The sequence below is a fragment of the Bos indicus x Bos taurus genome, chromosome 20, assembly GCF_003369695.1.
Source record: "Bos indicus x Bos taurus breed Angus x Brahman F1 hybrid chromosome 20, Bos_hybrid_MaternalHap_v2.0, whole genome shotgun sequence".
Lineage (NCBI taxonomy): Eukaryota > Metazoa > Chordata > Mammalia > Artiodactyla > Bovidae > Bos > Bos indicus x Bos taurus.
In genome coordinates, this window is record NC_040095.1 from 26,040,222 (window position 1) to 26,054,203 (window position 13,982).

General features: G+C 40.0%; 1 protein-coding gene across 1 annotated transcript in view; it reads right to left on the minus strand.

Moving 5' to 3' along the window:
- Positions 1-13,982, minus strand: part of ITGA1 (integrin subunit alpha 1) — a 182,000-nt gene that overhangs the window by 106,209 nt on the left and 61,809 nt on the right. Inside the window, exon 2 of the mRNA XM_027519949.1 lies at positions 9,650-9,770. Within this exon, the coding sequence (XP_027375750.1) occupies positions 9,650-9,770 (121 nt within the window). The remainder of the gene's footprint in view (positions 1-9,649; positions 9,771-13,982) is intronic.

Sequence of the window (13,982 nt, forward strand, 5' to 3'; positions counted from 1 at the left end):
AACCAAAGAAGGCAAGACTATCAAGAACGGGAGCCGTAAGTGTCGAGCAGACTTCATTTTAAGTAACTTGGCTAAAAATGAAGGAGAAGGGCCATATTAATAAACTTGGGCTTCTTTTCTCAAGCAAACCATTCAGGGTTTGAGGGGAGTTTAAATTCATTCTGGAGGAAACCTGGATATGGTACAATAACAGTATCCAAGGGTTTGTAAGTCTGGTATATGGTTTGGAATTTTGTGTTCCTTGGGACGCGATTTTGTCCCTCCTTGTCCTTCATTAAGGCAGAATCTATTTTTCCTCCTGTTGAAATTGAGATTTGCTTGATTAAAAAGAATGCAGCAGATATGACACTGTGACTTCTGAGGATAGGCCTTAGGAGATATTGCAGACTCTATCTCACCATTTTTTGGAAATCTGAGACCACCTTGCCATGAAGAAGCCTCGTCTAGCCTAAGGGAGGATGAGAGGCCACGCGGAGGAGAAGTGATGCTAGAGCAGACAGCAGAAACTCCAATCGGGGAATTAAACCACCAGCATGTTAATAACAGAGGCAGGAGGGAAGAGTGGTCACGGATAGCTCAGGCAAACGTGTGGAAACAGGAGCATGAGGCCTGAACACGGAAGGTGATGAGGAAGTAGGGGTGATTGGAAAACAGCACAAAGCTTCCTTATAACCTGCAGCAGGCAACTGGACTTTGAAGGGAAGGTTCTGGAGTTTATATTTGAACTCTAGGGCAGTAGAAAGCCCCTAGAGTCTGATGATAATTGGAAATAATCTGATATAACAACTGGAGCCACGGCCTATTGTGTATTCTGGATAAGGCAAGACTAGAGTGTGAGAACTCAGCAAGTGGTAGAGTGTAGCAATAGGTCAGGACTGAGACAGGGAATTTGAGAGTCAGGATCAGTGATACCGAACGGGTAAGCAGGACACAGGACATAAAACAATTTTGTGTATTTTTCTAGGAGCTATTTGTTCTGACACCAAGCATGCAACTCTGGAAAGAACATAGATCTCACCACTTAATCCTAAGAAAGCCTCACTTTTCCCAGGCTGCATATAAATGACAAGAGCCTAGAAAAATACCAGCCTAGAGTTTACGGAATTTCAGGAATCTTCAGCATTCTCAAGCCGCATTATCTTCCTCTATTTTTTTCTCATAGCACTTAGCACATTCTGACATTCAATCTACCTGCTTATTAGTTTATTATTTATGTTTTGTTTGTCCCTCCCCAGCAGAATGTAAGCTCCACAATACCAGGAATTTTCATCTATTCATTCACTCATATATCTTGAGTGACTGAAACAGTGCCAGGTAGAAAATAGACATTCAATAAATATGTATTAAATGAATACATTATGACTGTATCAAATGCTGTAAGAATGTGAATAAGGAAGACCTGGTCACTCATATGGCCAACTAAAAGGTCCTAATTGTGAAGATTTAAAAAAATTTTTTTAGAGGCTGGATATTTTGCTTAAGCAGAATGCCACCTGGGCCTTTAGGTGTCACAGGAAGCACTTCCATGGGTCAAGATTCCAGAAAATCTGTGTTGTTATAAAAGAGAACTGGCTTAAGGAAGAATGCTGGGTTCCACATCCTGGCCCTGTCACACTTGTGTTAAACCTTTGGCAATTCATTCTCTGAGTCCCAGTTTCCTGTCTAGAAAATGAAGATGTTAACAGTCATATTCACTCAAACACACAGGGTCAGTATGAAGACCCAAAGCACAGTTTCATGAACTATGGACATGGTAACTTTAAATTTTAATGCAAGTTTGCTTCAACTCATTAAATTTATATTAAATTTCTGCTTTTTATATGACATTATGGCAATGATTTGTCTGAAGATTAAGAGGATTAAAGAATGTTCTGGATCTCATGTCAGAGAAACACCTGATAAACTCAAAGATCATCAAATTGAGAGAAACACCTCTTCTCCACGAAGAAGCTCCCAATATAATAAAATTTAATAAACTGAGAAATGTTTGCTATTCAAAATAGTCATTCTTGTCATATGACTGTTCTCATATTTATTTGAAAGGTAGCTGTCCTCGGACTGCTGTTTCATATTTATATATTTTTCTTCTTTAAAAGATAGTTTCCTGGAGATTGTTTCATGTTTACATTATTTCTTTTCATCTAACTCTTTCTTGATCTCCAAGCCAAAGTCTTTATCGGAGTACCAAGTACCTCCTGCCAGCCATTAAAAAAAAAAAAAATCAACAACAGAGTAAGTGTTTGGTCATCTTAGAGAATGAAGTTATACAGTGGCCCCATGAGCTGCTGTGTTTTCGGACATGAAAGGTAGTGGGTAGAAATGAGGTGAACCAAAGAAATGACAAGTTTGGCAAAGAGGAAATTTTAACTTCAAAAGATATTATTAAGACTTAAAAATAAATATTATATTAAAATCTATAAGAGAAAATTTTATAGAACTGTTTGTCTTTTTACCCCAAGCTTGAATAGGCTTGGAAACAAAGAATCAGTCATCTGAGCCCACTAGTAAACCTTACCTGGCACGAAGTAGGGTCCTTTAGGAAAAAGGCAGGCAGCCAATACATTTTGATATATATTGGGTTGGGGATTGGCTAGGGAAGTATTTTCATCATGAGAATCTACTTTGAAAAGACAGGCCAACTGAAGTTTAGCAGTCTTCAACCTTTTTGGCACCAGGGACCAGTTTTAAGGGAGACAATTTTTCCAAAGACCAGGGTGGTGGTAAGGGGATGGTTTCAGTATGATTCTCATAAGGAGCCGTCACCTAGAACCCTTGGATACACAGTTCACAGCAGCGTTCACACTCCTATGAGAATCTAATGACGCTGATCTGACAGGAGGTGGAGTTCAGGTAGTAACTGGAACGTGGGGGACTACAAATGCAGATGAAGTTTTGCTGGCTCACCGCTCACCCACTGATCATCTCCTGCTGTGCGACCCAGTTCATACCAGAAGGTTGGGGACCCCTGGTTTAGATAGCACTCAAAGGAGTGGGAGCACATGCTGGAAGGAAGGAAGCAAAGAGCAACTGAGAATGGAAAACCCATATCAACATCTCATTTTTTCTCATCTGTCTGAGACCTTGCCATACTAGTGATCACCACTAACTCTGGAAGGCTTCTGCAATGCTAAGCACATTGGCTTTTCTTCTCTTCAAAGCAAAACTATTAAACCAATTGTACTTTTTGTGACATTTTCTAAACCACAGTGCAACTATTTGGATGCTCCAGCTCAGGCTAATCATAATAAACAATGGCTGGATTTAATCAGAGGTATAATGTGTTCTGCTACTGAGAAAACATGTGATTTCTGAGCCAAAGATATAAAGGTTACACTCCACAGGAAACTTCTGAAAGGTGAAGGGAGATAGGCTGCCTTTTCTGTTAGTTTTTCATGCTTTCCAAAGATATAAAGTAATGCTTTTCAAATATACAGACTGCACGTGTTATGGACCAACAACCAACTTAGGCACACTTGATGTAAGATGGATCAGGATGATTTTTAAAAAAATCTGAGGTTGCAAAGTTGCCAAACATGACCAGTAGATATGATTTATGCTGGTGCCCATCTCTGGAGAAAATAACAAAATCCGTGTTCTCCCAAATATGTCAGTTATTTTATAGTTCATTTCTTAAAATGTCTGCATCCTATCTGATTTTATAAACACTTAAGAATATCCAAACATACTACTAAAATTTATTTTGCATGACCAGTGCCTGGATATTTTTAGAATGGTATGTTGCTATCATGTCATCCTTAAAGATTTGAATATTTAGATATTTTTTCGGTTGAATTTAGTTCAGTTGCTCAGTCATGTCCAACTCTTTGTGACCCCATGGACTGCAGCACGCCAGGCCTCCCTGTCCATCACCAACTCCCAGAGTTTACTCAAACTCATGTCCATTGAGTTGGTGATGCCATCCAACCATCTCATCCTCTGTCGTCCCTTTCTCCTCCCGCCTTCGATCTTTCCCAGCATCAGGGTCTTTTCCAGTGAGTCAGTTCTTCGCATCAGGTGGCCAAAGGACTGGAGTTTCAGCTTCAGCATCAGTCCTTCCAATGAATATTCAGGACTGATTTCCTTTAGGATGGACTGGTTGGATCTCCTTGCAGTCCAAGGGACTCTCAAGAGTCTTCTCCAATACCACAGTTTAAAAGCATCAATTGTTCGGTGCTCAGTTTTCTTTATAGTCCAAGTCTCACATCCATATATGACTACTGGAAAAACCATAGCCTTGACTAGATGGACCTTTGTTGGCAAAGTAATGTCTCTGCTTTTTAATATGCTGTGTAGGTTGGTCATAACTGTTCTTCCAAGGAGTAAGCTTAGATATTTGTAGTTCATTTAATTTTAAATTCAATTGGCCACACTGTTTGTTTCCCTGATTTTCACACTTTTTCCATAAAATCATTGTAAGCATGGAATGTCAGAATAGAATTAAAATATCTGATATCCATATATATGTTCAAATGCTCATGAGCTTTCATTCACGTTAAAATGTAAAGTCTAAAACTATGGAGACAGTTATTATCAACTTTTACTTTTATAATAGAGCTCTAATAAGAGTAACAGCCCTAGATAGTGAGCGGAGACTTGAGTTCTATTTTTCCCTAAATAGCTATATTTCCCTAGGGGAGTTACTTTAAAAACAAACTTTATTGAAGTATGAATTACCACTTTAATGTATACGAATCGATGGGTTTGGGGATAAGAAGGAGCAATGGCTGCGCTTTGCTGGAGCAGCAGTGAAGAGATATCTCACGCCCAAGGTAAGAGAAACGCAAGTAAGATGGTAGGTGTTCCAAGAGGGCATCAGAGGGCAAACACACTGAAACCATACTCACAGAAAACTAGTCAATCTAATCACACTAGGATCACAGCCTTGTCTAACTCAATGAAACTAAGCCATGCCCGTGGGGCAACCCAAGATGGGCGGGTCATGGTGGAGAGATCTGACAGAAAGTGGTCCACTGGAGAAGGAAATGGCAAACCACTTCAGTATTCTTGCCTTGAGAACCCCATGAACAGTATGAAAAGGCAAAATGATAGGATACTGAAAGAGAAACTCCCCAGGTCAGTAGGTGCCCAATATGCTACTGGAGACCAGGGGAGAAATAACTCCAGAAAGAATGAAGGGATGGAGCCAAAGCAAAAACAATACCCAGCTGTGGATGTGACTGGTGATAGAAGCAAGGTCTGATGCTGTAAAGAGCAATATTGCATAGGAACCTGGAATATCAGGTCCATGAATCAAGGCAAATTGGAAGTGGTCAAACAAGAGATGGCAAGAGTGAATGTCGACATTCTAGGAATCAGCGAACTGAAATGGACTGGAATGGGTGAATGTAACTCAGATGACCATTATATCTACTACTGCGGGCAGGAATCCCTCAGAAGAAATGGAGTGGTCATCATGATCAACAAAAGAGTCCGAAATGCAGTACTTGGATGCAATCTCAAAAACGACAGAATGATCTCTGTTCATTTCCAAGGCAAACCATTCAATATCACAGTAATCCAAGTCTATGCCCCAACCAGTAATGCTGAAGAAGCTGAAGTTGACCGGTTCTATGAAGACCTACAAGACCTTTTAGAACTAACACCCAAAAAAGATGTCCTTTTCATTATAGGGGACTGGAATGCAAAAGTAGGAAGTCAAGAAACACCTGGAGTAACAGGCAAATTTGGCCTTGGAATACGGAATGAAGCAGGGCAAAGACTAATAGAGTTTTGCCAAGAAAATGCACTGGTCATAACAAACACCCTCTTCCAAAAACACAAGAGAAGACTCTACACATGGACATCACCAGATGGTCAACTTACCAAAATCAGATTGATTATATTCTTTGCAGCCAAAGATGGAGAAGCTCTATACAATCAGCCAAAACAAGACCAGGAGCTGACTGTGGCTCAGACCATGAACTCCTTATTGCCAAATTCAGACTTAAATTGAAAAAAGTAGGGAAAACCACTAGACCATTCAGGTATGACCTAAATCAAATCCCTTATGATTATACAGTGGAAGTGAGAAATAGATTTAAGGGCCTAGATATGATAGATAGAGTGCCTGATGAACTATGGAATGAGGTTCATGACATTGTAAACGAGACAGGGATCAAGACCATTCCCATAGAAAAGAAATGCAAAAAAGCAAAATGGCTGTCTGGGGAGGCCTTACAAATAGCTGTGAAAAGAAGAGAAGCGAAAAGCAAAGGAGAAAAGGAAAGATATAAACATCTGAATGCAGAGTTCCAAAGAATAGCAAGAAGAGATAAGAAAGCCTTCTTCAGCAATCAATGTAAACAAATAGACGAAAACAACAGAATGGGAAAGACTAGGGATCTCTTCAAGAAAATCAGAGATACCAAAGGAACATTTCATGCAAAGATGAGCTCGATAAAGGACAGAAATGGTATGGACATAACAGAAGCAGAAGATATTAATAAGAGATGGCAAGAATACACAGAAGAACTGTACAAAAAAGATCTTCACGACCCAGATAATCACGATGGTGTGATCACTGACCTAGAGCCAGACATCCTGGAATGTGAAGTCAAGTGGGCCTTAGAAAGAAAGCATCACTACAAACAAAGCTAGTGGAGGTGATGGAATTCCAGTGGAGCTATTCCAAATCCTGAAAGATGATGCTGTGAAAGTGCTGCACTCAATATGCCAGCACATTTGGAAAACTCAGCAGTGGCCACAGGACTGGGAAAGGTCAGTTTTCATTCCAATCCCAAAGAAAGGCAATGCCAAAGAATGCTCAAACTACCACACAATTGCACTCATCTCACACGCTAGTAAAGTAATGCTCAAATTCTCCAAGCCAGCCTTCAGCAATATGTGAACCGTGAACTTCCTGATGTTCAAGCTGGTTTTAGAAAAGGCAGAAGAACCAGAGATCAAATTGCCAACATCCACTGGATCATGGAAAAAGCAAGAGAGTTCCAGAAAAACATCTATTTCTGCTTTATTGACTATGCCAAAGCCTTTGACTGTGTGGATCACAACTAACTGTGGGAAATTCTGAAAGAGATGGGAATACCAGACCACCTGATCTGCCTCTTGAGAAACTTGTATGCAGGTCAGGAAGCAACAGTTAGAACTGGACATGGAACAACAGACTGGTTCCAAATAGGAAAAGGAGTACGTCAAGGCTGTATATTGTCACCCTGCTTATTTAACTTCCATGCAGAGTACATCATGAGAAATGCTGGGCTGGAAGAAGCACAAGCTGGAATCAAGATTGCCGGGAGAAATATCAGTAACCTGAGGTATGTAGATGACACCACCCTTATGGCAGAAAGTGAAGAGGAACTCAGAAGCCTCTTGATGAAAGTGAAAGTGGAGAGTGAAAAAGTTGGCTTAAAGCTCAACATTCAGAAAACGAAGATCATGGCATCCGGTCCCATCACTTCATGGGAAATAGATGGGGAAACAATGGAAACAGTGGCAGACTTTATTTTTTTGGGCTCCAAAATCACTGCAGATGGTGACTACAGCCATGAAATTAAAAGACGTTTACTCCTTGGAAGGAAAGTTATGACCAACCTAGATTGCATATTCAAAAGCAGAGACATTACTTTGCCAACAAAGGTTCATCTAGTCAAGGCTATGGTTTTTCCTGTGGTCATGTATGGATGTGAGAGTTGGACTGTGAAGAAGGCTGAGTGCTGAAGAATTGATGCTTTTGAACTGTGGTGTGGAGAAGACTCTTGAGAGTCCCTTGGACTGCAAGGAGATCCAACCAGTCCATTCTGAAGGAGATCAGCCCTGGGATTTCTTTGGAAGGAATGATGCTAAAGCTGAAACTCCAGTCCTTTGGCCACCTCATGCGAAGGGTTGACTCATTGGAAAAGACTCTGATGCTGGGAGGGATTGGGGCAGGAGGAGAAGGGGCCGACAGAGAATGAGATGGCTGGATGGCATCACTGACTCGATGGACTCGAGTCTGGGTGAACTCCGGGAGTTGGTGATGGACAGGGAGGCCTGGCGTGCTGCGATTCATGGGGTCGCAAAGAGTCGGACATGACTGATCGACTGATCTGATCTTATCTGATATACCAGTAAATCTATCACCACAATCTATACCATAAACATATCCATTACTTCCAAAAGTTTACTCATGCCCTCTTTAGTAGTAATAGTTATTATTACTATTATTTTGTGATAAGAACACCTAACAAAAAAATCTACATTCTAAGCAAAATTTTAAGTATAAAATACAGTATTGTTAACTATCTGGAGAAGGAAATGGCAACCTATTCCAGTATTCTTGCCTGTAAAATCCCATGAGCAGAGGTGAGGTGCCTGGTGGGCTACAGTCCATGAGGTTGCAAAGAATCAGACACGACTGAGGAACTAACACAGACTGTTAACGATAGGTGCTGTGCTGTATAGTGAATCTCCAGGACTTATTCATTTTGCTTCACTGAAGCTTGTACCCTTTGATTAATGCTTTCCTGTTTTGCCCTTGTTTGAACCCCTGGTAACCACCATTCCGTCCTCTGCTTTTATGAGCTCGATTATTTTAGGTTCCTCATATAAGTGGGATCATGCCATATTTGTGCTTCATCTGGCTTATTTCACTTAGTAAAACATCCTTCAGGTTCATCCATATTTTCTTAAATAGAAAGATTTTCTTCTTATTTAAGGCAGAATAATACTCTACTATATATGCAAAACATTAAAAAAAAATCTATTCATCTGTCAATGGACATTTAAATTCCTTTCAAGTTGTGCTTTTTGTGAATAATGCTGCAATGAATATGTGAATGCAGATATCTCTTCAAGATCTTGATTTTCATTCCTTTGAATATTTACCCAGAACTGGGTGAAGAAGTGAAGTCACTCAGTCTTGTCCGACTCTTTGTGACCCCATGGACTGTAGCCTACAAGGCTCCTCTGTCCATGGAGTTTTCCAGGCAAGAGTACTGGAGTGGGTTGCCATTCCCTTCTCCAGGGGATCTTCCTAACCTAGGGATCTAATCTAGGTCTCCTGCATTGCACGCAAATTCTTTACCAACTGTACCAGCAGGGAAGCCCTTTTATACAAGCTCCACTTAAAAAAACTCACTAAAAATTATATTAACTACAAAGCAAAAGACCTCTAATATTAATTTTGTATAGTTTTCAAAAGATAAATATGCTTTAAAAAATCATACTAAAGTGAACTTAACCAACATTAAGGGGCTTAAAATTATATAAAATTCAGTGAGGTTCATTATAAATAATAGACTAAATTCAATAGGTAAGTAAAGTACTAAAAATATAAGCCTCATGTTATATTATGGAAGTGATACTAATCCTCAAGATAGCATCTCACATGCTTCCATATACCTCCTGTTGAATTTCAGCTAGACTAAAATGCGGACAAAGAACTCTTGCCAGAATAACATAACAAAACAATGACTATTTTGAATAAGGCCCTTCTTTGAAGTCAACCCAGGTTTCAACAGAATCACTAACCACAGCTCTTAATATTGCCAAGGATTTTTTCCTTTTTCAATTTCTATTACCAAATGATTAGACTACATTTCCTACCCTCAATGATTCATTCTAAGTTTCATTCATAAAACGAACTGTAACCAAATCATATTTTCCATTACCTTGTAAGAAAACTAAACAACAAGAAAACCCATTGACTTACCATTTCCCTTCTTCGTTTTCATATTGTTGGACAGTATATCCAAACATGTCCTCCACTGGGCCGCTGAAAGTCATTGAGTTTTTCACATCAATATTGAATGACACACAGAAGCGCAGAACAACTTTAAGAGAGGAAACAAACATCCAGTTACATAGAGTTAACTACAATTCCATTATGTTTTGAATTATTAAGGCATTCTTGAGGTTACCATTCAAAGCTGGTGCTTATTACAAAGAGCAATGACACTCAAAGAATGGGAACAACCAGAAAGGTCTGCAAAGGTCTGTATTACTGACTGGAAATCAACCTAAAGTATTAACATTCAAACACATTCCATAGTAATTTAGTATCTGTACCATTCCCAGAACCAAAGATTTCAAAATGCGTGGGAAGGAGCTGGCAGAAACTCATATGACTAACGCAGTCACAGATAGTTTTCCAGTAGTTATCCCTAGATCAAACCGTGGCCACTAAGGAAATGTAAACAGCTTCATTTTCACGTTTTGACTACAGAGGATACAAGCATCACCATTTAAAGCCTCGAAAGAGGGAGCTTTCTCATTGCTGCTTCAAAAAGGAAGGCAAGCCAACTGTTTCCACCCAGAGATGGCCTCCTATGCAGGCTTGAGGTTTGCTCTGCTTCCATCTCTGAATCAAGCAGGATGGGGAAGCTTATACACTGAGGTCTCCTTATTATGTTGGTAGTGATAGCCTCACAGATGGAGAGGCTAAATATGTTGAGATTAAATTAGATGATTCATCTAAAGAGTTTACTCAATGCCTGGTACATACTACATATTCAATGAAGGTTGCTGCTGCTGCTGCTAAGTCACTTCAGTCGTGTCCAACTCTGTGTGACCCCATAGACGGCAGCCCACCAGGCTCCCCTGTCCCTGGGATTCTCCAGGCAAGAACACTGGAGTGGGTTGCCATTTCCTTCTCCAATGCATGAAAGTGAAAAGTGAAAGGGAAGTCACTCAGTCGTGTCCGACTCTTAGCGACCCCATGGACTGCAGCCTACCAGACTCCTCTGTCCATGGAATTTTCCAGGCAAGAGTACTGGAGTGGGGTCAATGAAGGTTAAACCTCTTCAATTTTTTTTTTGCGTTTGTTTGTTTGAAGTTCAGGTAATCTTTTATTGGTGAGGTTCTTTTCTAAAAGGGTTCTACTGCTGCTACTGCAAAGTCGCTACAGACGTGTCCGACTCTGTGTGACTCCATGGAATGGAGCCCATCAGGCGCCTCTGTCCATGGGATTTTCCAGGCAAGAATACTGGAGTGCCCTCCTCCAGGGGATCTTCTTGACCCAGGGATCAAACACACATCTCTATGTCTCCTGCATTGGTAGGCAATTTCTTTGCCACTAGCACCACGTGGGTAGCCCTAAAAGGGTTCTTCAGTTCTGTTGCTGAGTCCCGCCTGACTCTTTGCGACCCCATGGACTGCAGCAGGCCAGGTTTCTGGGTGGTGCCAAATTCTCTCAAATGAATGGTGTCAAATTCCATCTTTGGTACTGGTTTTTAAAGCATACTTGTAAAGTTCCAAAGAATTCCCCTCCTAGATGTAACTAAAAATTCTTCCCGAAGAATATGCTGTTATAAAATCACACAGCATCATAAGGTGTATTGAGATGATTAAACTCACTCTTTTGTGTTTTACAGCTACATGTAAACAGAAAAAATTTTATTTCTTATTCACCGTATACTCTTCCATAAATATAACATAAATTCAGACTCTAATTCATTCCAGGCTCTAATTTATAACTTTCAAATTTTGGTAACAATATTAAATGCTTATTTGATGCAGAAAATTGTAGATAACTTAGAGAAAATTATTCTTCATAAAAAGATATTCTGTATACTTTTATTTATAAAGTCTTCTTTTGATCTCCTGACCTAGAAGATCTCCTCACTTCAATATATTAAGGGCTTAACTATTAAGCCCTCTTATTTAAAAAAAAAAATCCCTCACAGAAATAATTATTAAATACTACCTACATTGTAAGTACAATGTAGTGAGATTTTTTTTTAAAGTACTTAAAGGTAGGGACTCTTTTTCATCTTTCTTAACCTTGTACACAAGGCTCCTTGTACACAAATGGGCAATAACATATTCATAGAATGAAAGATAACATATTGAAGGAGAAAATGTGCCAGTTGTCAATAGATATGGACTGGAACTATTTCATCTTAGTTAAGGAAGACTTTATGGAGATGGAAATTTTCAAGTTAGATTTTTAAGGATAGGGACAGATATAGCTTGGCAGTGAGATGAAAATGTGTCCCAAGGATTTGAGAGAGTCTCTGCAAGAAATAAGATACAGGACGGGACAAATATGGTTACAAGATCACAGAGGGAGATTTGCCTGGCTGGTGTGGAAGATGCAGGAAAAGAATGGATGGGTAGCACAGGTCCACTTATGTACATTTCCTGTTCATTCTTCAAGGATGATGGCGAACAGCTGGTTACCATCTTCTGCATAATGGCTTTTCATGTATTTGAAGACAGTTTCAAACACTGTTCACTCTGCTCCAAACTAAATAGTACGTGTTCCAACTCTTTTCTCACAGTTTTTTTGAACACTTTCAACAGATTATTTTTGATATGAGAGACACAAAAAATAGTTCTCTAAACAGCAGGATTTCTCAGCTTTGACACTATTGACATTCTGGCTCAGAAAATACTTTGTTATGAGGGCCTGCCTGTGCAGGGTAGGGTATTTGACAGCATCCCTGGTCCCTGGCCGTACGATGTTAGTAGTTCGCCCTGAGTCGTGAAGATCAAAAATGTCTCCAGACACATGTGCAAAATCACTGTACTATAGATAAGGAGTAGAAAACCACTACCAATGATTTTATCAAAGAAGGTGCCTGAAAACCAATTGTAGTCTGCCGACCAGCGGCTACTGCATCATGTGGGAGCTTGTGAGGGATCTAGAATCTCAGGCCCTCTCCAGATTTCCTGAATCAGAATCTACATCCCAACAAATTCCCCAGAAAAACAGACTTCTGTTAAGGTCTGAGAAGTATGGGTCTGTAGCACGGTACCCCTCTTTCATAATGTTGATGCAGGTAACAGAATTTACCTAAATTAAAACTACTCATCATCCTTTAGGAATACAAAGGGAAAAGGATTTCCTTTAATTAAGGTCAACCTAATTAAAGAAATTAATTTAAGAGGTCAACCCCTTTTGAAAGATTTTCCCTGAAGTTCATCATCTTCAGTATATGTGTGCATGAGTGCTAGGTCACTTCAGTGGGGTCTGGTTCTTTGCGACCCCATGGACTGTAGGCTCCTCTGTCCACGTGATCTCCAGGCAAGAATACCAGAGTGGGTTGCCACACTGTCCTCCAGGGGATCTTCCTGACCCAGGAATCGAATTTGTGTCTCATGTCTCCTGCACTGGTAGGCGGGTTCTTTACCACTAGGGTCACCTGGGAAGCCCCATCTTCAGTATGCTTCCCAAAGGCTATTCATAGTGCTTCTCGATATAAGAACAAAAGTTTTGGTTTCCTTCTGGGGACCTGTTTGTTTATTCTACATGTTGTGTGGAATGTCCGGGGGTGTGTGCTGAACTTTTTTTTTTCATTTCCTGTCCTCAGAATTCCACAGGCAATTTGCCCAAAACGATTGTAAATCAGTTTCTTTCATGTTTTCTAAGACACCAAGGAGCCTGAAGCACAGGAGATGACATTAAAAAAAATAGTTTACATCTTGTTCTTTCGATTTAAAGGAGCGCATAAACAATAAAAGTAGCTTCTCATAAATTTTAGTACAATGTTCACATTACTATATTCAGTTATCTTGGAACTTCATGTACTAGAAGTAAAGCAAAATCACACTTATTTTTAACCAAAGTTTAAAAGAAAACAGCAAACAGACTGGGGTGGCTTCAGGAGCAACATGGGGAGAAAATGATGGGAAAAATACACAGACAATAATCAGAGGTCAAAAGTAAATTCTGGTTTCTCATGTACCAACAACAGAGAATTTTTCCTTTAATATTATTAACAGCTACATAGTATACTTATTGTGTGTTACACCTCACAAGCTCCATCTCATTTAATTTGCTAACAAGCCTACAATCAAATACCACTATTATTACCATTGGACAGAAGAGGAGAAGGAGGCTTAGGATGATAGAGAAATTTGCCTACATTTCTTCAGGACTCCCAAATCATTTACATTAATCATTTATTGCAATGTGGGAGACCTGGGTTCGATCCCTGGGTTGGGAAGATCCCCTGGAGAAGGAAATGGCAACCCACTCCAGTATTCTTGCCTGGATAATCCCATGGATGGAGGAGCCTGGTGGGCTACAGTCCACGGGACAG